Consider the following 25,848-nt stretch of genomic DNA (forward strand, 5'->3'; position numbering starts at 1 on the left):
ACAGAGTTGAGGAAAAACTTCTTCACCCAGACAGTGGTAGATATATGGAATGCTCTGCCCCGGAAGGCAGTGGAGGCCAACTTGCTGGATAGTTTCAAGAAAGAGATAGATAGAGCTCTTAAAGACAGTGGAATCAAGGGTTACGGGGATAAGGCAGGAACAGGATACTGATTGTGGATGATCAGCCATGATCATAATGAATGGTGGTGCTGGCTCAAAGGGCCGAATGGCCTACTCCAGCACCTATTGTCTATTGTCTATTGTTCAATGACTTCCTGCTCTAGTAGTGTGTCTGAACAGATCAATGTGTCAATCTGGAGTAGCACCTTTAAACATCACTGCAGAGGCATTACAACTCAAGATGCAACATTTCTAAACATCACACAGCTGCAGAGCAAAAAGAAAATATGGCAAGAGACACGTGTCCAACAGCCTGCATGTAAATAAATCAGAAGTTGCAATAAGTACCAATTAGTAAACAACAAAAAGAAAATCAAATGCATTTTCTGTTTACAAAGCCACTGTCACGATAAATTCCATCGTCTGATTTTAATACTGGGAACTTTGATGAACCAAATAGCTTGAGAAAGGGAAGGGGAAAAAATGACTTAAAACACCCATACCAATCATCAGGTGACCACACAGGTTAGCCAAACTTTGTGAAATTAATATAAAGAAAAATCCGCTGAACTGAAATTAACATTTTTATCAAAAGCCACAAAATAAGTAAACCAGTCAGGCATGAAGAAACACTCGTATCCTATTTTCTTCTACACCTGTATGATGTGTTCCACATATTGGAGATGAAAGAGATGAAAGAGATGATTGCAATTATCAAGCTTAGAAACAATGAATGCAGACTTTGAAATACAGCAAATTTTGTTTTAACCAGCACCTTATGAACTGGCACCCTTGATAAACCGGCAAAAAAAATACACCTCAAAGTTTTGCATTAGTCTATCCAATTATTGTAGTTTTTAAATTTATTCACCTCAATGTAAATATACTTGTTGTTCAATCAAATAGCCACAGAAAATGTTCACACAGTTCATTCAATTTCAAGTCAATTTCTCCTCAAAAAACATGCAATCTACCACAACGTACAAGTAGTCAGTTCAGGGTGCCAGTAAGTTTTATTTAAGGCAAATTTACATTTATTTATAGCATAAATAACTTAAGTAATAAAGTACAATGGTGATGTGAGTAATACAGCATAATGCCAGGGTACAGAGCGTGTGTTTTTATATTGATTAAGTGGATCTCTTGGTCAACCAGAACATTTGATTAACTGACACATTCTTGGTCCCATAGGTGCCAGTTAATAAAAAGTTCACTGTACACAATCTAGTTTGTAAATCAGGAACCAGTTTTTGGCAGAGCAGGGCAACGGACTTGAAATGGCAGTAATGGAAAAAGCTTTCTGTGTCTCTTGTAGGACAAAGCCTGTGTTGACAATACAAACTAAAGTTAAGATATCCAGACAGTGAAAACTTAAAAGAGATCCAAAATGTTTGCTACTGAGGATACAAGGCATCAAACAAACTGTGGTCTCAGGTTAAAACCCTTACAATTCAAGGACACTAAGCATTTTGATCTGTTTATTCCTTTCATCCTCCTTTCAGACTGCACACTATCCCTTTTTAACTTAATAGTAATGTATGTGTATGTTTGGCATCTCACCATTATTTTTCTTCTCACAGAGTTAACTGATAATAAAATTGCTCTTTCTTTCAAATAAAAAGAAAACCTCACAATTAGTTAATAAAATGTGAGGCTGGATGAACACAGCAGACCCAGCAACATCGCAGGAGCAAAAAGCTGACGTTTTGAGCCTAGACCCTTCAGAGAGGGGGATGGGGTGAGGGTTCTGGAATAAATGCGGAGAGAGGGGGAGGCGGACCGAAGATGGAGAGAAAAGAAGACAAGTGGAGAGGAGAGTATAGGTGGGGAGGTAGGGTGGGGATCGGTCAGTCCAGGGAAGACGGACAGGTCAAGGAGGTGGGATGAGGTTAGTAGGTAGGAGATGGAGGTGCAGCTTGGGTTTGGTCCGCCTCCCCCTCTCTCCCTATTTATTCCAGAACCCTCACTCCATCCCCCTCTCTGATGAAGGGTCTAGGCCCGAAACGTCAGCTTTTGTGCTCCTGAGATGCTGCTGGGCCTGCTGTGTTCATCCAGCCTCACATTTTATTATCCTGGATTCTCCAGCATCTGCAGTTCCCATTATCACTGATACAATTCACCTCACAATTAGTTTCTTACTGATACTTCAAACATTGCAAAATTGCATTTTTATTAAAATGAATTTGAGACAGGTAGAGCCTTGTGCCGAAAGGGACATAAATCTTTGAGGGTGAAATAAGGAAATGGATTTGTTCTTCCTTATGTGGTCAGTGTTACCAAATATAAATTAGTAAGAACAATACAACCAAACTGCCTAAATAATTCCTTTGTACTGTTTACGACTACCACTCACACTAACATAGTACATAAAACAAAACTATAAACAAACTTTATCCCAGAAAAAATGTTACAACACTCAAATCGACAAAAAAAAAATGAAGCTTACCCACCAGGGGTTAGCCTAGGGTAGCATAATCACCTGAATCTGTCAGGTGGCAGTCACTGCCCTTTGGACATTTGCCCAAGACCCATGTCCCCTCTCAATTTCCTCTGCTTTAAGAAAAATAACACCAGTCTGCCCCCAATCTCCCTTCATGAATGAAACTCTCCAGCACAGGGAACTTTTTGATAAACCCTAGATAACAAAGTGTGAAACTGGATGAACACAGCAGGCCAAGCAGCATCTCAGGAGCACAAAAGCTGACGTTTCGGGCCTAGACCCTTCATCAGAGAGTCCTCCGTACCCACTCAGTGTTATCACATCTATTCTATAAAATGGATTCCAGAAACTAGACAATGATCTAAGTATGACCTAACCAACATGTTAAATAGTTCCACATATGCTCCCTGCTTTTAAACTATATGCCTCAGCTAATAAAGAAGAGTATACCGTCTGTCTTTTTAACTATTTTATCCACCTATCCCAAGCACTTAAAAGAAAAATACATATGCATACCAAGGTCCCTCTGATCCTCAGTGCTTCTTAGGGTACTGCCTTTCACATTATTTCCTTGTCTCATTTGTCCTGCCCAAGTGCATCATCTCACATTTATCCAGACCAAATTCCATTTGCTACTTGCATCAGCCCAGCTGACTAGCCCTCTTGTGGTCTAAGGCTATCCTCCTCACTATTTACTACACCCAAATTTTTGTATCTTCTACAAAACTAACTGAGCAATCTTCCTACATTAAAGTCTAAATCATTTCTCTAAACAAAGAGCAAGGGTTCTGTGGTGCCTTATTGGACGTAGGCTTCTAGTCAGAAAAACACAACTATCACCCTCTGCTAGTATCAGAGATAATGGGAACTGCAGATGCTGGAGAATTCCAACATAATAAAATGTGAGGCTGGATGAACACAGCAGGCCAAGCAGCATCTCTTGTGCTCCTGAGATGCTGCTTGGCCTGCTGTGTTCATCCAGCCTCACATTTTATTATCTATCACCCTCTGCTTCCTGCCACTAAGCCAACTGTGGATCAAATTTACAAAATTTCCTTGGATCTCAAAGGATGTTACTTTTGCTATAAGTCTCTGATGTGGGAAGCGATGAAAAGCTTTGTTGGGGTGAAAGTAGGCTGAATGAAAAGCATTGCTCTGATGTACACACCTGGTCACCTCTTAGAAAAATTTAATCAAGTTGGTCAGACATGAGCTCCCCTCAACAAAAACTGCTTTTGATTAAACCCTGGCTCTCCAATCACATATTAAGTTTATGCCTCAGAATTGCTTCAAATAATTTTTCCATCAAGGAGGTTTGGCTGACCAACGTGTAGTTTCCTGATTTATCTCTTGCTCCTTTCTTGAATAATGGTACCACACTGGTTGTCCTCCAGTCCTCTGGCTCCTGTCCTATAGCCAGAGAGGAATTGAAATTTTTTCCAAGTGTTCCAACTATCTCTTTCCTTGCCTCATGCAACAACTTGGTTACACTTCATCCTGCTTGGAGGTTTATCTACTTTTAACCCTGACAGACCACGAAGAATCTCCCCTCTATGCTAAATCATGCAGGCCTTCTCCCTGATTTCCATACCTATATTATTATCTCTCTCACTAAGAAACACCAACACAAAACATTCATTTAGAAACCCAACTACAGACTCTAGCTCCATGCACAAATTATCACTGTGGTCCTTAACAGGACCTAATGTTTCCTTCCTTATCTTTTAACCCTTAACTTACCTGTAAAACAATTTAGGATTATTGCTTATTTTCTGTGCCAGCATTCTAAAATATCCCATTTTAGGCAACAACTCCATTTTAAGTTCTGCAATTTGAAGTCTTGGGATCTGCCAATAAGCCTTCTTTTATCTCTTGATCCCTCTTTTTATCCCTTGATCTCCACAGTTCATAGGATTTGATACTCCCACCCCATTTCTTTACTGGAAAGATGTTGACCCTGACTCTTCATATGTTCTTCTTAAAATGTCTCCCAGTCTGCTGAGACTGATTTACCTGAATAGTATCTCCTCTGCTCCCAGTCCATTCTAGCCAAATCATATCTCATCTTGTTAAAACCAGCCATATTGCAGGTGAGAACTTTGATTTCAAGACCAGCCTTGACCTTTTTCATAACAATCTTGAATTTAACAGTTATAATTGCTGTCTGCAAAATGCCCCCCCACTGACGCTTCAACACTCGCCCAGCTTTATGATCTGAACTGAAGTACAGGACCATTCATTGTCTTACAGGGTCTTCTACACACTGTGTTAAAAAGCTGTCCTGGATGCATTGTAAGAATTCAGCTCCCAGCACATCATTCACAGTCCATCCCAGTTAATGTTGGGGAAGTTGAAATTCCATACCATCACTATTCCTTTACTTTTATACTTCTGTGAAATTTGTCTACATATCCACACTTCAAAATTTCTCACAGATCATTAGTGGGTGTACAGTATACATCCAGCAATATAATGCTCCCTTTTAGTTTTCGAGTTCTACCCATATGGCTTCATTTAAGGAAGCCAAAGTATCAACTCCGTTTACTGCTGTAAAGATTCCTGATCAAAATTGTAACACCTTCTCTTTTTTTTAACCTCCTCCCCTGTCTCGTCTGAAGATGCTGTGTCCTCAAGTTTCAAGTTGTCAATCCTGTCCCCCTCTCAAACATGTCTCAGTGGCATCAATGACATAATACTTCAATTGCATAATATTTCAATTTGTACCCCCAACTCATTTGCCTTCTTTGTCAGGCTCCTAGCATTAAAATAAATACCATCCAACCTTGCCAAACCGCACTGAGTCTTAACTGGCCTAAAATGTCTATGCCTTCCTGACTGACTTGCTGTCATTTCTAATTCTGGACATTCATCTTCCCCTGCTGAATAATATCTCTATATCCTGCCCCCTGTCGATTTAGTTTAAACACTCCCTAATAGCACTAGCAAAAGGATGCGGGTCTCATTCCTGTTCAGTTGCGACCCCATACACGTTCTATAGCTACCAAAGTCAGAAACCTAGAGCACTCCATCCAGCACAGTGTCTCTAGCCATGCATTCATCTAGACTGACCTCACATTCCCATTAGCACTTGCACGTAATACCAGAAGTACTCCAGAGTTTACTAACTTTTGGGTTATTTTCTTTAATCTACTTCCTACATCCCTAATTTCTGCTTTCAGGATTTTGACTCTTTTCCTACCTATATCATTGTTACCATTAAGTATATGATCACTGTCTGTTTACTTTTCCTGTTCAGAATGCCCTGCAGCCTTCTAGAAACATCCCCACCAAGGCAACATAGCATCTGTGAGTCTCCGTTGTGACTGCAGAAACGCATGCCCTTGCAAATGAATTCTCTACCACTATAGCCCTGCCAATCTTTTTCCTCCCATCTTGTGCAGGATGCATACATATGGTGCCATGAAAATGGCTGCCACTGCTTTCCCCTGCACAGTCATCTCTCCTAGCAATATCCAAAATGGTATATCTATCAGAAAGGGGATGTCCACACAGAAGTCCTGAACTATCTGCCTTCTTCTATAACTGGTGGTCAAACATGCCTTTCCTGCCTGTTTAATCTGCGCCTGCAACATTACCACCTGTCTGAACATGCTATCAATGGCTTACTCAGCATCATGGATGCTCCAAGTGGATTTATCTCCAGCTCCAGCTCCAGCTTCAAAATGCAGCTCACCAATAGCTGCAGCTGGACACACTTCCTGCATACTTGTTGACCAGGGACAACTTCCATAAGTTTCCATTATTTGCTACATAGAACACAAGGTACATATCAAGATTGCGAGCCCCACTGCCATAACTTTTCTAAGCCCCAAGGTTTTTTTTTATAATTTTAAAAAAATGCTTACGTAACAATACTGTTAACTCACTTCCTATACACTAATTGTACTTCCCTTATTCCACTTTGCTTACTTAGATTCTTTTATTGTATTGGCTCTGACTTTCACTTATTCCTGTGCTTCTCAGTTAATCTCTTCTTCCAAAAAAAGGACTTCTTTTGAAAAATCACAAATCAATCAACACCACTTCCTTGAAATGTCACTGCTTTGATTCACTTTTCCCAATCAACAAACTCCTGACGCTGCAGCTGTTAAACTGGAACTCCCCTTTTGCTGCTCAACTGAGGCTGAGGAACATAGCCTTACAAACTATAAACCTGTTCAAGGACTTACAAGCTATGAACAAAATAAAACACAAAACTCCTCTTCCCCTGTGAAATGAACTCCCGTGGTGCAGTAAATTTCCAATATCTAGATATCTTCAAATTTCAGTTCAAAGTGTGAAAAAATGTTTACATTGGTAAACATTTTTTAATCTTTTAAGAAAAACACTGTGTTTGTTGAAAGCAAGTCTCAAGCAAAAACGATAACTGCACAATTTGTTGTAACTCAATGTTATATCATTCCTTTTGTCTGGCATAATCACCAGCGTACTATTTACCAAAAACAAGCTTTCTTTACCAATTTAAAACTAGGTTTCATGTTTTCCAACAGCCCAGAGTTCAAGGCTCTGGAACTTTAAAACAGCTTGGGGCTCTATCCGACAATACATGTTTAGCTTTACCATCAGCAGATGACTTCAATAATAAGTGTCACATCAAATTAGTAAGGGATGTATCCTCATCAGGCAAATATTAAAAAATTCTAATGAGAGACGTCAAAGATACAGATATTTCCAACCAAGATCTACATCTCAAAGGAATCAGGCTGTGAGGTCACTAAGAGGAATTCAATTAGACACTTTTTGCCACAAGGATCAAAACATTATTTGTATCTTAGTCATAATGCATTTTACATCTAAACTCCTACAGATCTATGACTGATGAAGAATATGGGATCAAAAAAGATGAATTCATATACTTCTGAATTCGTGTTGCACTAACGGGACAGTGAAATGAGCTTATTTCATTTAATACGCGTGAGATATCTTGCATCCTATTTCCATGCACAATCCCCTTTCTCAGAACATACATTCCAGAAGTAACAGGAGCACCATATAATGTTACCTAGAAGAAAGAGACAGAGACAGACACTTTCACCTACATACATGTACAGACAACAAAAATGGGAGTGTTCTGGGTGGGGGGAACAACTGGGAGGGCAGTTGAATGGTTCTTGCCCAGAGTTTGCTGTGATGATCCTTATGTCTTGTCCTGACATGCTGTTCCTAAACCTTCATTCCTCAGGTGCTTTCACTTGCTTGCAGGAGGCATGAAGGTGAGGCCACATTCTTACTTTTAAAAGCTCTGACTTACTGGTTAAGAGGCACAGATTACAGCAACTGATATGGAGAAATAAACAGATTTCATTCAGGCTCAAGTTTCTTTTAAACTACAAAAGGAAAAACAGCTCCTTGCTTTGCTGAGGTCTGATGGCTTCTGCCTAATCATTCACACCAACTGCTAACTTGAAGGCAATCATGGTATAATGACAACATTTAAAAAGGCATCTGGATGGGTATGTGAACAGGAAGTATTTAGAGGAATATGGGCCAAATGCTAGCAAATGAGAAGAGATTTATTTAGGTTGTCTGGTCAGCATGAACGAGATGGACCAAGGGGTCTGTTTCCGTGCTGTACATGTCTCAGACGCTATGACTCTAAATAGTAGTTGGCTGGCAGAAGGCCTATGCCATTAACCACTATTTTAGTGGTCAGAACATTGAGAATAGCAGTTGGGACATCATCTTGTGTTTGTACACGACATTCGTGAGGCCACTTTTAGAATACAGTGTACAATTCTGGTCACCTGTCTATCAGAAGAACGTTGTTAAACTTGAAAGAGTGCAGAAAAGATTTAAGGATGTTGTTGCAATTGGAGGGTTTGAGTAATAATGAGAGACTAAACAGGATAGGGATTTTTTTACCTAGAGCATCAGAGGCTGAGAGGTGACCTTAGAGAGGTTTATAAAATCATAAAGGGCATGGATAGGGTGAATAGCTATGGTTTTCTTCCTAGGAAAGGGTGTCCAAAACAAAAAGGGGGTATACGTATAAGGGGAGACAACAAAGATTTTAAAAAGGACCTGAGGGATAACGTTTTTATGCCAAGAGTGGTGCATGTATGGAATGAGCTGCCAGAGGAAGTGGAGGAGATAGGTACAATTACAATATTTAAAAGGCAACTGGATGGATACATGAATAGGAAGGGTTTACAGAGATATGCACCAAACGCTGACAAATTGGACTAGTGTGTTTCTGTGCTGTTTAACTCTATAATCAATATTTCACACACCAATCAGCTACTTGTTACCAACCAAATTTTCCAACATCCCTTCATTCCATCCTAGCCCCAACTTGCCTGCAGTAACCTTCCCCACTGCTTGAACACCAACAACGTGAACATCTCTTGCAGTGTGTGTGTGTGTCAGGTAACTTGCTTTTTAAAACAAAGTGTAGTAATCCTTTCCACAATCCTTGTTTTATATAGCAATCATTTTCCCATTTCAATCACGATCAAATATACAGAAAAATAAAAAGATATAATCTTTACACTACATTTGTGCTTTCAGAAGGTAGCCATTCTTCCCTCACCAATTTCCTATGGAAGCCTAACTTTAATCCGAAACTGAACAGACTAAACTGAACAAACAGGCAATCTTCCACTTCAGGGTCCTGGACATGCGTGTTACAAAATGTTCCTCTCTCTCATGATTAACAACCATGAATTGTGTACTTTGCATTGACTATTCATTACTAAGAGTGAACGGACAGAATGAATGATGGATTTATAGGGCTCTGTTGCATGACTACATAGATAATCCAATCGCATATCCCTCTAAATCTAGGATTATGTATTCTGGAAGATTGTGGCCTTGATTCCTTTTTTTGTGCCTCGCTGTTCTTGAGGGAGAAAGGGGAAAAAAGATTGCTAAAATCCAAAATTACAAGAATATATCATAATTGTAAAGGTATTACCTATAAAGTAAGAACTACTTATCCTGCATGTGTTAGCTTCAAATCAAAAATGAAAGAGGCCATTTCTAGGCAAAACCTGTAATGATTTAGCCAAAATTTGCAATTTCCTACACTGCCAAACTTGTTCATATTGAAAACTAACAACACTTGAAAAAGGACTAGCAGTAATCTAAACAACTGGTGAAGTCTAATTTGGGAAGGTACCTCACTAAAGTCAAATATTTTCAATCCCCCTTACCCTTTAACCTATCCACATTCCCACATTTCTCAACCTAATCTACAATCTGCCTATTCTTCGGTTTTGTTTTACATGGCCTGGATGTCGGCAAAGCACAAAAAGTACAAAGATGAGACTCTTATTCTTGTTTCTCATAACAGGCCTAGGAACAGGAGGAGTTAAAAAGCTACAGGAAGAAAACTGGAGAAATAGTGCAGCAAGTTCATTTCTACACAAGTTGAAATTGGAGCACAGTTAAAAAGGAAGCTTTGCTTTGTTTCATCCACACATCTGGGACAGTTCCATGGTTTTTCATAATTCAAGAATTCTGCACTGTCAACTCTCAAACAGCAAAATAATTGCACCATAGGCCTAATCAAAACACTAATATTTTAGTGAACTTTTTCAATACACTGAGAAAATATAAATTTCTAATTCATAAATCTACAAGAGCATAAAAACATAAATAAAAATAAGAATAAACAGTTTGGGCCCTCAAGCCTGCTCTGAGATTCATTAGGATCATGGCTGGTCCAACATTCCTCATGTACACTTTCCTCGCCTTTTCCATAACCCTTGATTCCCCTTCTGATCAAGGGTCTCTCTCAACCTCAACTGTAAACAAGGAGTCTACTTCCACAGTTCTCTGTGGCGAGGAGCTCGAAAGACTGTCAAACCTCAGAAGAAATTTCTCCTCATCTCAGCCTTAAATTAGCAGCCCTTCATTCTGAGACTATGCCTTCTGGTCCTGGCCTCCCCGACAAGGGGAAACATGCCAGCCAGGTTGATAGTGCTGTTAAGGCGGCTTACGGTGTTTTAGGATTTTTTGGTAGCAGGATTGAGTTCCGGAGCCGTGATGTCATGATGCAATTGTACAAAACGCTAGTGCGGCCTCATTCAGAATATTGCGTGCAGCTCCGGTCACCCCATTACAGGAAGGATGTGGAAGCATTGGAAAAGGTGCAGAGATTTACCAGGATGTTGCCTGGTCTGGAGCACAGGCCCTATGAAGAAAGGTTGAGGGACTTGGGTCTGTTCTCATTGGAGAGAAGGAGGCTAAGAGGGGATTTAATAGAGACATACAAGATGATCAGAGGATTAGATAGGGTGGACAGTGACAGTCTTTTTCCGAGGATGATGACTTCAACTTGTACAAGGGGGCATAGCTACAAATTGAGAGGTGATAGATTTAAGACAGATGTCAGAGGCAGGTTCTTTACTCAGAGAGTAGTAAGGGCGTGGAACGCCCTGCCTGCCAATGTAGTTAACTCAGCCATATTAGGGGCATTTAAACAGTCCTTGGATAAGCATATGGATAATGATGGGATAGTGTAGGGGGATGGGCTTAGATTAGTTCACAGGTCGGCACAACATTGAGGGCCGAAGGGCCTGTTCTGCGCTGTATTGTTCTATGTTCTATATTCTATTCTCTCAACCTTTACCTGTCAAGTCCTTAAGAATCCTTTATGTTTCAAAATACTTTTGTGGCAATTTACTTTCATAACACCAAATATTTGAAAGCACTCAAGACAAATTGAAAAGCATCCAATAATTCAAGAGTTCAAGAGTTTTCAAAATTGTAGACTCTGCTATCAACAGTGAAAATGAAGAAGCTGGAATACAAAGGAGGCCAAAAGCAAAAAGCAATGGATGCATTTTGTAACTTTGGAATGAATCAAAGTGCCGCATAAGAAAGAAGAAACATATACGTGTGAACACAACTTGTAATCAATGCATTAAGACATCTGAAGCAAATAAAATGGCAACAAGAGTGAGAAAACAGAGAAGGGTGATTGCGGTAGTTTTGGAGCAGTTACATTTCACTGCTGTAGTCTAGAATGAAAATGAACAAAGAAAGGTTTCTAAAGCTGTAAAGTCAAGTGGAGGCAATAATATGCAACATTGCATAGATGATAACTTTGTTTCGGCCCAAACAGGAACACAGCAGCACAAGTAGACCTTTTATACCAATCAATTAAATCATAGCTGATCTGTGATAGTGTTTTACATGGATTCAAATATATGCATCATCAAACCCAGACAGCATGCAGGGTATGAGAGATGGATGGATTTAAAGGCTAATGTGCAGTGCTTTTAGCAGCAGCTGAAAGTCTTGCTAATATTTAGTTCAGGAAACTCACACCAATGTAGATACAAGCCTGCAGCTGGACTATGTAATGACGGTGCAAGTGCCAAGAGTGATGGCGAGACAGTGAGAGTGCGAGTGCGAGAGAGCTACGCACAGAGAGGTGCAGTTAAATACACTGAAAGATGATCATCTACCTACAGTTGTTATTGAGAAAAAACAAGAGAGAAGAATAGAGGTCGTAAAGCACTATCCACATGTAAAACAGAACTTCAATTAAGCTAATAAAATGTGAGGCTGGATGAACACAGCAGGCCAAGCAGCATCTCAGGAGCACAAAAGCTGACGTTTCGGGCCTAGACCCTTCATCAGAGAGGGGGATGGGGAGAGGGTTCTGGAATAAATAGGGAGAGAGGGGGAGGCGGACCGAAGATGGAGAGAAAAGAAGATAGGTGGAGAGGAGAATATAGGTGGGGAGAGGATAGGTCAGTCCAGAGAAGACGGACAGGTCAAGGAGGTGGGATGAGGTTAGTAGGTAGAAGATGGGGGTGCGGCTTGGGGTGGGAGGAAGGGATGGGTGAGAGGAAGAACAGGTTAGGGAGGCAGGGACAGGTTGGACTGGTTTTGGGATGCAATGGGTGGAGGGGAAGAGCTGGGCTGGTTGTGTGGTGCAGTGGGGGGAGGGGACAAACTGGGCTGGTTTTGGGATGCGGTGGGGGAAGGGGAGATTTTGAAGCTGGTGAAGTCCACATTGATGCCATTGGGCTGCAGGTTCCCCAGCGGAATACGAGTTGCTGTTCCTGCAACCTTCGGGTGGCATCATTGTGGCACTGCAGGAGGCCCATGATGGACATGTCATCTAAAGAATGGGAGGGGGAGTGGAAATGGTTTGCGACTGGGAGGTGCACTTGTTTATTGGGAACCGAGCGGAGGTGTTCTGCAAAGCGGTCCCCAAGCCTCCGCTTGGTTTCCCCAATGTAGAGGATGCCACACCAGGTACAGAGGATGCAGTATACCACATTGGCAGATGTGCAGGTGAACCTCTGCTTAATATGGAATGTCATCTTGGGGCCTGGGATAGGGGGGAGGGAGGAGGTGTGGGGGCAAGTGTAGCATTTCCTGCGGTTGCAGGGGAAGGTGCCAGGTGTGGTGGGGTTGGAGGGCAGTGTGGAGTGAACAAGGGAGTCACAGAGAGAGTGGTCTCTCCAGAAAGCAGACAGGGGTGGGGATGGAAAAATGTCTTGGGTGGTGGGGTCGGATTGTAGATGGCGGAAGTGTTGGAGGATGATGCGTTGTATCCGGAGGTTGGTGGGGTGGTGTGTGAGAATGAGGGGGATCCTCTTTGGGCGGTTGTGGCGGGGGCGGGGTGTGAGGGATGTGTTGCAGGAAATGCGGGAGACGCGGTCAAGGGTGTTCTCGACCACTGTGGGGGGAAAGTTGCGGTCCTTGAAGAACTTGGACAGCTGGGATGTGCGGGAGTGGAATGCCTCATCGTGGGAGCAGATGCAGCGGAGGCGGAGGAATTGGGAATAGCAGGAAGGTGAGGGATGTGCTGGAGATGGCCCAGGTGAACTGAAGGTTGGGGTGGAAGGTGTTGGTGAAGTGGATGAACTGTTCGAGCTCCTTTGGGGAGCAAGAGGCGGCGCCGATACAGTCATCAATGTAACGGAGGAAGAGATGGGGTTTGGGGCCTGTGTAGGTGCGGAAGAGGGACTGTTCCACGTAACCTACAAAGAGGCAGGCGTAGCTGAGGCCCATATGGGTGCCCATGGCCACCCCCTTAGTCTGTAGGAAGTGGGAGGAATCGAAAAAGAAGTTGTTGAGTGTGAGGACGAGTTCGGCTAGGCGGATGGGGGTGTCGGTGGAGGGGGACTGGTCGGGCCTGTGGGACAGGAAGAAGCAGAGGGCCTTGAGGCCATCTGCATGCGGAATGCAGGTGTATAGGGACTGGACGTCCATGGTGAAAATGAGGTGTTGGGGGCCAGGGAATTGGAAGTCCTGGAGGAGGTGTAGGGCACGGGTGGTGTCACGGACGTAGGTGGGGAGTTCCTGGACTAAAGGGGAGAAAATGGAGTCCAGATAGGTGGAGATGAGTTCGGTGGGGCAGGAGCAGGCTGAGACGATGGGTCGACCAGGGCAGGCAGGTTTGTGGATTTTGGGAAGGAGATAGAAACGGGCCGTGCGGGGCTGGGGAACAATGAGGTTGGAGGCTGTGGGTGGGAGGTCCCCTGAGGTGATGAGGTCATGAATGGTGTTGGAGATGATGGTTTGGTGCTCGGGTGTGGGGTCATGATCGAGGGGGCGGTAGGAGGTGGTGTCGGAGAGTTGGCGTCTGGCCTCAGCGATGTAGAGGTCAGTGCGCCATACTACCACTGCGCCACCCTTGTCTGCGGGTTTACAATTAAGCTATTTTTTCAAAGTCACCAACTCAACTTATAGCTAATGCTGCACTAAAGCAAACCATAACATGTAAATAAAAACAAATCATGTAAACCAAAAGCACAAAGCTAGCAAACACCCAAATTATGAATTAATTTCCCCTGAAAAATAATATCACAGTATGTAATTCATTCATATGTAGCTAGTTAATTTTGAAACGAAGAGTTCATTCAGTTCAAATACATTGCACAATTTTGCTGAAACAGGGGTCAAAGAATATCGGCTTTATATCAACGTAAATACCGTTCCATGTCTAGTACAACAGATTAATGTGTCTAATTTACAGCTTTGACACAGCAACCTTATTTTGGTATACCAAGTTAATATTTCAGTTAATAACAAAGTGTAGAATGTTTCTTTTATGATTTGTTAGTGATATTTCAGTAAGTTGTAAAGTAAGTAATTAACCACAGTCCTCAAAGGATTATAGGTATCTGTCGCCATGAGAGAAACAGACAATTGAACAGATATAAGATAACAAAGTGTGGAGCTGGATGAACACAGCAGGCCAAGCAGCATCTCAGGAGCACAAAAGCAGACGTTTCGGGCCTAGACCCTTCATCAGAGGCCTTCATCTGATGAAGGGTCTAGGCCCGAAACGTCAGCTTTTGTGCTCCTGAGATGCTGCTTGGCCTGCTGTGTTCATCCAGCTCCACACTTTGTTATCTTGGATTCTCCAGCATCTGCAGTTCCCATTATCAACTGAACAGATGTAGATTGGGCAGAGTTTATCCTTAAATGTGGGACAAGATAAAGAGGCACATTTGCTTGAACTACCTCAGCAGGTATAAGGATTGAACATGCAATACTGGCATTCACTCGAGCCATTTAGTCACCTGAGCTCACCAACCCAAACACATATTCATTAAATAGTCTCAGAGATAGCAGCAACTACAGATGCTGCAAAAGCAGAGATAACAAAATTTTTCTGAAGGGTCTAGGCCCAAAACATCAGCTTTCAAACTCCTCTGATGCTGTTTGGCCTGCTGTGCTCATCCAGCTGTACACTTTGTTATCTCCCTTCATTAAATAGTCCATGCTTTGTATCATCAAAATGCAGAGGGTAATCTTCCCAAAGTTGCTCCAAATATAGTATATGTGTGGACAAAAAAAAAAATCAGCATTACCAAGGTGATAAAAAACCTGACAATTCATGTAAAAATAATTCTTCAATGTTAACGTTGGTGGCCAGCTTTGCTTTGACAAATAGTATGACGCCACATGCATGGAGGTATCCTATTCTAGAAATAAAACATATATTTTTGATTAAGAACCCAAATTCCAAACTGTTCTCTCTGCCAAGATGATCATTTCTGATTATGTCAAAATGGAAACGAGGCAAATGCAGTTGTGAACAAAGCTAGGTTTCCTTCAAATAGAAGCACTCATACTCTGTTAAATATCAGACATCCTTAAACAAGTCACAGTCAGATATGGTTTCTTGGTGTGGCAAAACAGACTTGACTCAAAATGTGCTTGTCTCAACTCAAAGTCAGTAAGTTAGTCAAAGAAGTTACTAGATGTTGTCAAGCCTAGATGCTGTCACATTTAATGAAACCTCAATGATTAACATTGATAAGAGTTACATTAGGGAACCCTCAAATTAGCTGTTTAAATCTATGTTTGCAATGAACTCAATTTTCAACAAAGATTAATTTACAGTCACCCTGCAACAGAGTGCTGGCCAGCAGGAAGTTAAAGATTTTTTTCAAGAAATAAAATGATCAGCTTGACTAAAACCATTCACAAATGTTCCAATATTATTTTGTTGTTGTATATGAAGATCTTGAATATCTTCACATGTCGAATTGCTTGGCATAATTTCAAGCTAAATCTTGCCCTATTTTTGGCTATGTATGAGTCATGTCGAGTTTAGTGGAGCAATTCTCACCAGAAGGGTTCAAACAAATAAAAGACGCAAGAAAACTAATGCAAACTCGTAGCAAGATTGTCCCAAATTCAATGTGACTCACAGCCAAAAAAATTGTGAAGATTCAGCCTCAAATTCGAGTTGCAAGGCGTACACAGGCCTAACAGTCTTCATTTGGGACACAACTGGAACATCTGTCTGCCCGACTCCGACCAGTGGAAGTTCCAGCTGTGGACAGTCAACTTACTTCTGGCAAGACCACCCTTGGCACGTCTAGCCCACTCAGAATCAAACGCTACCAGGGTCACCTGACCAAATCTCCAGGCCCAACAGGTTCCATTGTGGAGCAGGCTTCCTACCACCCCATCGATAAAGCAGAAAACCTCACTGCAACCTTGCAGAGACCAGGAAGAGAAAACGTACTGATATGATGTGCGGATGACATCTAGCAAACTCGTACGTAGTTTGTTGATCAATAAGTAGTTTTTCAACCACACTGGCATGTCCATGGTTTATTAAGAAAACACTTTCATGTTTAAAGTTTCCTTCACAACCGGTAAATAGAGTTTGTATTACATAAACCCTTGCATCTCACCATGCATGTGATTGTCCTGGTCTATGCTATGGTTGTAGATGCTTCATAGCACCCTGCAGAATCACTACTTGGCTATTAACGAGGTGCAGTGGTTGGGGGTAGCAACAATCACCATGTGGAAACATGGGTAACATGTACATGGCACTGGCTCACTCAATTGCCTTTGGTCTGCCCCAATCCCTTAGCTTTGCCTACTGTATAGCTACCTGTGTGCACAGGTATGGCACAGTTCCCAAGTAGTGACAGGGAGATTCAACCAAAATTTCGATACAGCATAACAGCTGGAATAGGCACCTGCACCATGTGTTGGAGGACAATGTTGATCTCTTGTGAAGGTCCAGTGAATAGCTGCAGATGCAACTCCTTCCTCACAAGTCAGCTCACTTAAATCGCCCAACAAGAGTCCCTTTGGGAGTTGTTCTCCACAACACTGCACATTATCTACATGCTTCACAGCTGGCACAACAGCTTGTGGTCCTCGAATGGCTTTGAATTTAAGCGTTAACACGCTGCTGAGACCATCATCATCAGGGTCTCCTTTCAAAGTGCCCATTCCGTTAATCCTGTGGGCTTCATACTACTCCTGGTCATCACCCAAGCCATTTACAGGTGACTAAAAGTGCCTATTTACTCCAATGTCTCCCAGCACTCCCTTTTTCTCCTTATGGTCTACAAAGGTGATGGGATGGCCTTGGCGCATTTGTCATTCTGGCTCTCATGTTCTCCCAATTTCAATATGTTTCTAACGTAATAGATGCAAGTGGGATGAATTTCTATAGTAAACTGATGATTCAGGTTTATTTTCAGGTCTTGAACACTACTTTTATGCAAGGCTTTATTTAAACATGAAGTTGTGAACAAGACAGAACCTTCCCCACTTGGGCAATAGAAAAACCACAAGCATTGAATTTATACTCTTGTCGATATCAGTCCAAGTTAAAATTTCTTATTCCTTTTGTCACCATGTCGCCCATTTCAGAGTTCAGCTTTAAACCCAACATCATCTTCCAAACGTAATGGAAGTCGTCCATGGGACGCATTAATATTTACAAAGATGCACAGAAGGTAGAAAACTGAGATGTTACACTAATTAAAGGGTGTCAGCTTTCCTCTTAACACTCTGTCATTTAATCATTAAAATTAATAAACTGCAGCATAAAACATCTGATTTTCAAACAACTCTGGTTTTCAGAAGGCCAAATGTGAGACACTGTATCTGTATCGGTGAATATCTAGTGAAATGATCAGTACAGAGTACGACATTAGCAAACACAACCAACTTAATGTGGGTGTTTAACAGAGGTCTTGTGGGACAGTGGGTAGAACTTCTTCTGCCTTTTAGAATCCAGCTCGTGGAAGCAAAATATTGCAGGTCCTGGAAATGTGAAACCATAACAGAAAATGCTAGAGAAACCCAGCAGGTCTGGTAGCACTTGTGAAGGCAGAAACAGGGTTAGTATTTCAAAAGGAAGAGTTACATTGATCTCAAAATAATAAAGCTGCTTCTCTCTCCACAGATGCTGCCAGACCTGAGTTTTTCCAGTATTTTCTGTTTTTGGTCCACCCCAGGACTTGATGATCATGCATCCAGAACTTGACCAAACGAGTTCAATATCAAGGATTCGACTGGGACAACACATCCATAATGGCACAAGCCAAGCAGAGACATAGCAGCGACTTCCTGGAGGTCTGGCATTCCAACCGAAACCCCATTAGCAAACACGGAAAAGCAGAACCAGAAGTAATGCCAACCACCCCAGCAAACCAAGGCATACAGATAACAAGCAGGATGGAACACCAATGCTTCACCGGAGGTGAGTTGATGATGTTACTGAGCAGGGTGACAAATAGCCTGCAACCAAACACATCAGCTTGGTGAGTAAGTCTGCAATGTCAAGTTCAATACCAATCTGCAAATCCTTCCAACAGCTCCACACAGAATACTTGGTCAGCCTCCACTTTCAGTATCAAGTACAATTAAGGTCAACATTTTACTTAAGCACATTCTGACGTCAGAGAAGGACAGCCACTGTGATAGAGTCGGAGGGGCTTACTTTCCCCCACCAAAACCTTTGCATTCATTCGACTATGTGTCCCAGATCCTTTTCCATCATTCACATCACAGCTAATCACTAACATGACTCCATTCAACTGGCTTTGTTCCATGTCCCTTACACTTGAAAATTTGAACTGTCACATTCATGGCTTTCTATATGTTTCCTCAAAAATCTCCATGACTATCTCTGAATTGGCTTTTTCCAGCGTAAATATTTTGACCTTAATCTCTCTTAACTCGTATGCCTAATCTCAGGTATGTTTAGTTTCCCTTCTCTCAAATCAGGATGTGCTTAAGTACTATGTTGACTTTAACAGTACTTGATACTCAAAGTGGACGATAACCCAGTATTATATCTGGAGCTGATGGAAGAACTTGCAGAATGATATTAAATTTGTTTGGCAAAGATTTGGATGCATCTCTTCCATAGTCATCAAGTCCTAGGGTGAACCAAAAACATAAAATACTTGATAAACTCAACAGGTCTGGTAGCATCTGTGAAGAGAGAAGCAGCATTAACATGTCGAGTTCAATGCCGCTCTTCCTTTGAAATATTAACTCTATTTCTGTCTTCACGGATGCTACCAGATCTGCTGTGTTTCTTCAGCTTTTTCTGTTACTGTTTCAAATTTCCAGGATCTACAATACTTTGCTTCCGTACTAGTCCTAGAATGGCACTGGAACACAGAGCTTGATTCCAAAAGGTAGCGTTTCTATGACTGTATCACAGTAAAATGCATCGACTAATATGTTTGACATAATCATAAGCATATAAATTACAATCATAACATAATGGCAATCTCAGGAAAATTAATGTCAATAAACAGCTTACAGTTAACTGTTCCAGACAGCAGTTGGTAAATCTGCAAAAGGAGTGCCTTTATCAGCAAATTGGGTGCTGATTAATTTTTTTCATAAAGGAATGCATTCATAAATAGCCACAGATAGCCAAATGGCCTAAGTCATTCCAGTTTTCTGTTCCAGTCCTACTTAGGCTCCTGTTCTCAAATATTTATTGGCACACTGAGTGCTTCAATGCCATGGCCTCCGCTAATGGTTGACAACTTCAACAAGTATCTGATGACTGTATCTCAAGTAAAGATATGCAGAGAAAGCAGATGCATTAGTGGTAAGCTTTCAAAAATTGCCAGATTCTGAAAAGCTTCCTGCACACTAAGGATCGGCAAATACAACACGCACTCAAGCAGGAAGACAGAATGCAAAAACTATAGTCCAATTAATCTTTGTATTTCAGGAAATGCTAGGATCCAATTCTAAAGTGGTACACGCAAGATATGTAAGAAATTGTAATCCTAGCAAGCAAAGTCAACAGAGTTGTGAAAGGGAATTCATATTTGATAAACCTATCACCATTCTTTACAGTTGTAAAATGCAGGGTAGAAAAAGAGGAACCTATGGATGCAGTGTATTTGAATGTGCTAAAAGCATTCGATAAGGGTACCAGATTAAAGTTACCACACAAGATGCTCATGGTATTGGGGATGATAGTGAAGTGGCATGAGGGTAAGTACTGATACCTCAGGGATAAAATATATATCAATACCTTAGGCTAAAGGACAGATAATATTGCCACAAGCTTATAAATGATTTTTTAAAATCCAGTAGAAAAGCAACTAACGAAAAAGATTCAGAAGCTTTGTGGACTTTAACGGGAAACATTGAAAAGTAGTTAAAAATTAAATTCAGGGCGCGAGCGAATGCAAAACAAACATGTGGAAAGAATGGATTCTCTTTTGACAAAAGGTTAAATGCGTTGGGCCCATACACATGAGTTTGGAAGAATGAAAGTTGATCTCATTGAAATACAAGGTTTGAATGAGTTTGATAGGGTAGTTGTGGAGAGGATGTTTCTCCTCATACAGAAATTTAGAAATACTGTGCACATTTTAAAAATAAGCAGTCTCCCATTTAAGATCGAGATGAAAAGAAATGTATTTTCTCAGGGTCATCAGCCCTTGAAATTTTCCACAGGCAGCAGTGGAGGCTGGACTATGGACTATATATGAAGCTCAGGTAGACAGAATTTTGACCAACAAGGGAATCAAAGGTTACAAGCAGCATTCAAGAAAGTAGAATTAAGTCTTAAATCAGATCAGCCATAATCTTACTGATTGGCAGAACAGATCAAAGGCTGAATGGCCTACTCCTGCTCCTATTTTTTTGCTGTGTTATTAATTCCTTAAAACAAATTGCACTTATTCTGCACCTGCAACACAGTAAAACATTCCAAAGTATATCACAGCAGTGTTATCAAAAACATTTGATGCTGAGGTACATAAATAGAAAAAAAAACTATGACAAATGGCCAAAACTTGATCAAATAAATTGTGTTATGGAGTACTTAAAAAGGAAAAGAGAGAAATAGTGAGGTTGAAAAAGGCAATTCCAAGACTCAGGGCTTAGGCGAGCCAAAGGTACCGAGTGATGAGACAACATAAATCAAAGATATACATGCAAGATCAGAATTTGAGGAGCAGAGATTTCCAAAAGTACAGGTTACTGCAACCATGAGAAGCAAGGCCATTGAGCGATCTGAATACAAAAATGAGAATTTTAAATTCAAGGTGTTAGTGAGACTACAGCCAATCTACATCAGCAGATGGTTAATAGGTGAAAGGAAGGTTGTGCAAGTTAGCAGCAGAGATTTGAATGAGCTAATTTTACAGAGGATGGAATATTGGCACTGTCAAAACAGAACTGGAGTAGTAATGCCAGGAAGCCTTCAGCAACCAACAATGGGTGGATGCATTATCCACACTTGATTTGGATCAAATGTTTTAGACCTTTCATAGTCCAAATTCACTTGAACAAAATCACTAATATTAACTTTTTAAACACCATGAACCAACATAAAGTAAGAAAAAAATTACAAAGGTTATCCAAAAAGCTGACTGACTGTTCAGTGAAAAACCTACACTTGTTTTTTCAGCTCTGTACATCAGGGTAAGATTTCTTTATAGGAATCAACAAATATTGTTGAATATTTAGACTAGCAAGAATCTAAGTGAGTTTAGCTGTGCTGAAGCAAGTTAGATGCTAGCTATCTTGGAAGAAGGCACGGCACAAATAATAAATGAGCAGGACTCTCATTTAAGAGTTGACTGTATTAACAGTACAAGTGCTCTTTTTTACATATTTTGACTCAATAATTGAAGCAAATGTATGGAGATTTATCTAATATTTGTAAAAGTGGTGAAGAGGATTTCTAAGATTACTGAACAGATATCGGCTACGTCACAATCATCAACTCTCTCAAAATTACATCCCTTTCCCCAAACCCCAAAAGTCATCAATGCTTTCCTCTTTAGTTTCAATGTCATGAACCCAAAAGAACTCACTTCCTTACCGACCTGACTAGACAGCCCTGTGCCAACGCTGAAAGAGAAGAGTCCCAAATTCACAATCACACGATGACCCTTTAAAAACCAACTAAATCTTGCCCCAAGTGAAGCCAGAGTATAAGTATTAATCAAAATTGGGAACTCAGCCAAGGAATGTCCCCAATATTTTTGTTTGGCAAATTAAAAGCTCAGATTTTAGTAGGAAGAATATAAAATCAATAGAACAGTGATAGAAAGCATTTAAATTGTGTTTAAATTTTAATTGAGGTGTCATTTTCAATGAGAACTGTTTCCCTGTTTCACATTTCTAAACACGCAGTTCACATCATCGTTAAGTCAAATACAATACTTAAAACAATGTAAGTTGCTGTTCAGTGGTTGAGTTTTTAAACCACAGAAAGAAATGGGAGCTAGGCGGTTGCAACATTCAACTGGCTAAATTTATCTTTTGGTTGAAAATAAAATTAAACATTGTTCTGCATAATGCTCATTGCTATATGTCGCAAAAATCGCAATGACGACAAACTATATGGTAAATCAACGGGCAATCGTAATCGTTCAAATGTTTTACTTCCTCTTTCTCCAACCTAGATCACTAAAACTGGGTGTTTAAATGGAAACAGCTGTCTCGTACCAATGTCGTCGGTTCAAAATGTTAAGCTCAATATATTACTATAGCTGTGAGATTCAAGAATACGATGTCACTATAACATTTACTCCTCCCCGTTTCAAAAATATGTCAACTTGACAAGTCTGGTACCAGAACTTCATTTTTCTTAATTCAAAGAGACGGAGCACGAAAGTACCGCCTTTGTTACATTGAAAAAAGATATGATCATCAGAAATCCAAAGATTTCAAACCAACATGCAGGTTGGCTGCAGTAAGACAGGCTACTAGTTCACCTCTCGTTGTCCCTTTGGGAGCAAGAATCGCGACGATGGACTGACGGGTTTGGTTGTCAAAAGTGAAAAGTGGCGATGGGGGAGTTGAGGGGGATGGGGTAGAGCCTGTCCAACTGCCACTTTTAGGGATTCGGTGTGAACTGTCAGTAAGCATTACAGGCGCTTCATGAGCCTCGATCGTGTGTGCAATATTTCTACTTCCATCCACTTACTTTTTCACATTCGCTTCCCCGTTCGGGATTCTCCTCAGCTTTTTCTTCTTGAGGATTTTCACGGCCCTCCTGCACAGTGTCTCAGAGTCCAGCATCTCCTTGACTTTGCCGTAGGAACCCTCTCCCAGGAGGTCGCCCATTAGGTACTTTCCGATGATTTTGGCCCGTTTCTTCCTCGGCTGGTAGATCACGTCAGTGGAATCTATCCTGTGGATGAAAGTGTCCACTCCCATGAGGTCGTTGTCACTGATGTAGTCAATGACCTCGTCCATCTCGACATAGTCTCTGAAAGGCGCCAGGATCGACTCGGATTCCTCGGGCTCCTCTGACTGATGTTGTCGTTGCTCCGCTCCATGCAGCATCGCCTCTCCTCCCTCCTCCTGCAAGGAGTTCAGTTGTTAGGCAGCCGCCATTTTGTTTACCTGCCCCTGAACAACTCCGGAGTTGCCGTTGTGCGTCATCACACCCCCAAAGCCCGCTGGGCACTATTCCCTCCTCCTATTGGTAGTCCTCCATGTCTGTTAGCTGCGTTACCAGGCGACGCAAAAACAGGTCCCACCTTCAAACGCTGTTCCTCTTTTCCATTGATCCGACATCATGTCAATTATCGCTGTTACCTCACAACCAGCGACAAAGGCCCGCCTCACACTCAGCGCTCGTAGCTTCTATTGGCTGGTTGCTAGGAAAAACCGCAGCGTTTCATTGGTTGATATCTGTATCAATCAGCGGTATAGCAGCAAATCAGACTAGCCCCTGTTCTAAAATTCCGAGCTTCTAATGGTCACCAGCTCACCTCGCGTCCACTTCAGTCTCCTGCGTTAAGGAGTGTGTTGATGATCTGGTCCTAATCCAGGGGTTTAATATAGCTATGAGAGAGAGAGAGAGAGGTGTGTGAGGGTTATTTTTAAATGCTACATTCTCTCAGACTTTGAACTTAGTGCCCTCGGATTTCTGGTGACTTAACAGGACGGTGAGACAAAATTTTTGCTGTTGCAAAGTTTTAAATTCAATTCACAAGTTTTAAAAAAGGTAATGATTTGTCAATTTTATGCACCGTGGCTACATTTAGATTTAAAGTAACCAGTGCTTTCTAATCAGAATTGAAGTTTTGAATGAATGAACGATTTGTTGTCGCATACCGTGAAGATACAGTGAAAAGGGATTTATCACCACAATCCAGTGCTATTTTGAGTTACAAAGGATAAGAAGAAATTACTAAAATGGGAGTTCGTGTTCCTTTCAAGTTGGGGTCTTCAAGGCTTCTGCAAGGTCTCTGTAAGGTATTCCAAACCCGGAGGAGTCCCCCTCCGCCGACCCTGCAAATGCTGCCCTTACTGACACCACTTCAGGAAGAAAGGACAAACAGAAAGAGAAAACCTGAAAAGTACGTCGAGAAAACGACACCTCTGGCCTGGAGTAGATGGGCTCCAATCAGCCTGAACGGTACTCACTATGCTGGTGCCATTTTCATCAATTTCATGTCCCTGAAATTTAGCTTAACCAAATCACTTTTAACTGGAAATAAATTGTTGCCAACTTTTGTAAAATTTTGGGCTGCATGCTTTCCTGAAAAAGCATATACGTGCTGAAAATCATGTCCCAAGAATTTGTTGACCTAAAGAAGATTTTTTTCACTGTTTTGATAAGTATGTCTTTTTATTTCTTGAAGGGATTTTTTTTACAAAGTCCATTCAACCTGTGACAAATTAAGTAAACCCTTAAAAAAATACTCATTGTGATGTTACAGATCTGCTAGTGTTTGGCACCAGATTTTAAATTAGAATTAACCTTTATTATCACATATACTCAATGAGTATTGTGAAAAGTTTATACAAAGGTACCTGGATACAGCTTCTTTAGTTACTAGTTCATGGATAGATCTTGAAGAAGTAAAATGTCCAGCATTGCAAAAACAAAAATTCCGAACAACAGACCACGCTGACACCGAGCTTCCTGTCCTGGTTCCAGACCGCACTGGGCTTCACCTCGAGGATGATGAGGCTGGGAGATCACTTCAGACTACCATGCCCAGCTGATGATGCCACAATAGCAGGGAGGCTGCTATAAAACTGACTAAAAGCTTTATTATGTTTACACCCAATTTGACATTTGAGTGATGTTCAGCATCAAAGCAGCACAAGAAGGAAATGAGAGATCTCCACTTCCCCTGGTGCCTCTTTCTCTCAGGCAGACAGGATGCTGACAGCAAGTGCCAACAGCAAGGAGCAACACAGAGGGGCCCATATGCTCTGTCTCAGGACACTTAAGAGGCACCCAGCTCCTCCAACTCCCCTATGAAGCCAAAGACTGCAGAAATCAAGCTGTGGAGGGTGAAACCTCATCTGGACAGCACACCACCAACAGGCCTTAGGTCTCTAAGCAAAACACCTCTGGGGACATTAAGCCACGAGTTGCAGCTTACAAGGTTACTTCAGGCCAATGACAGAACAGGGTCCTTCCACCCCAGTTCAGAGTTAGAACTGCACATAGAAGTAGTGGGATGGGCAGGGACCTTATTCTTACTGAGGACATATGGATAGAACAAGTGACACATCACTGTAAATTATCTTGCACATTTGTATATATGCATTTCCACCTTGAAAATGCTTTCTGC

At 41.4% G+C, this 25,848-nt stretch overlaps 1 protein-coding gene and 1 long non-coding RNA gene across 6 annotated transcripts in view; one reads left to right on the top strand and one right to left on the bottom strand.

Annotated features, from left to right (window-relative positions):
• stk11 (serine/threonine kinase 11) overlaps nt 1-23,695 on the bottom strand; it is a 120,532-nt gene extending 96,837 nt beyond the window's left edge. For 2 of the 4 annotated variants that reach the window (XM_048560047.2, XM_048560048.2), the window contains exon 1: nt 23,235-23,695. In XM_048560047.2, coding sequence (XP_048416004.1) covers nt 23,235-23,596 — 362 coding nt within the window. In that variant the 5' untranslated portion in view covers nt 23,597-23,695. The remainder of the gene's footprint in view (nt 1-23,234) is intronic. The other 2 variants (XM_048560045.2, XM_048560046.2) reach the window with 1 other exon arrangement.
• A 323-nt stretch (nt 23,696-24,018) lies between these two features.
• The window catches only part of LOC125466014 (uncharacterized), a 39,555-nt gene continuing 37,725 nt past the window's right edge, over nt 24,019-25,848 (top strand). Inside the window, exon 1 of one of the 2 annotated variants that reach the window (XR_007250352.2) lies at nt 24,019-24,263. This is a non-coding gene — a long non-coding RNA (uncharacterized LOC125466014). The remainder of the gene's footprint in view (nt 24,264-25,848) is intronic. The other variant, XR_007250351.2, reaches the window with a different exon arrangement.

This window comes from Stegostoma tigrinum, chromosome 30, assembly GCF_030684315.1.
Source record: "Stegostoma tigrinum isolate sSteTig4 chromosome 30, sSteTig4.hap1, whole genome shotgun sequence".
NCBI classification, from domain to species: domain Eukaryota; kingdom Metazoa; phylum Chordata; class Chondrichthyes; order Orectolobiformes; family Stegostomatidae; genus Stegostoma; species Stegostoma tigrinum.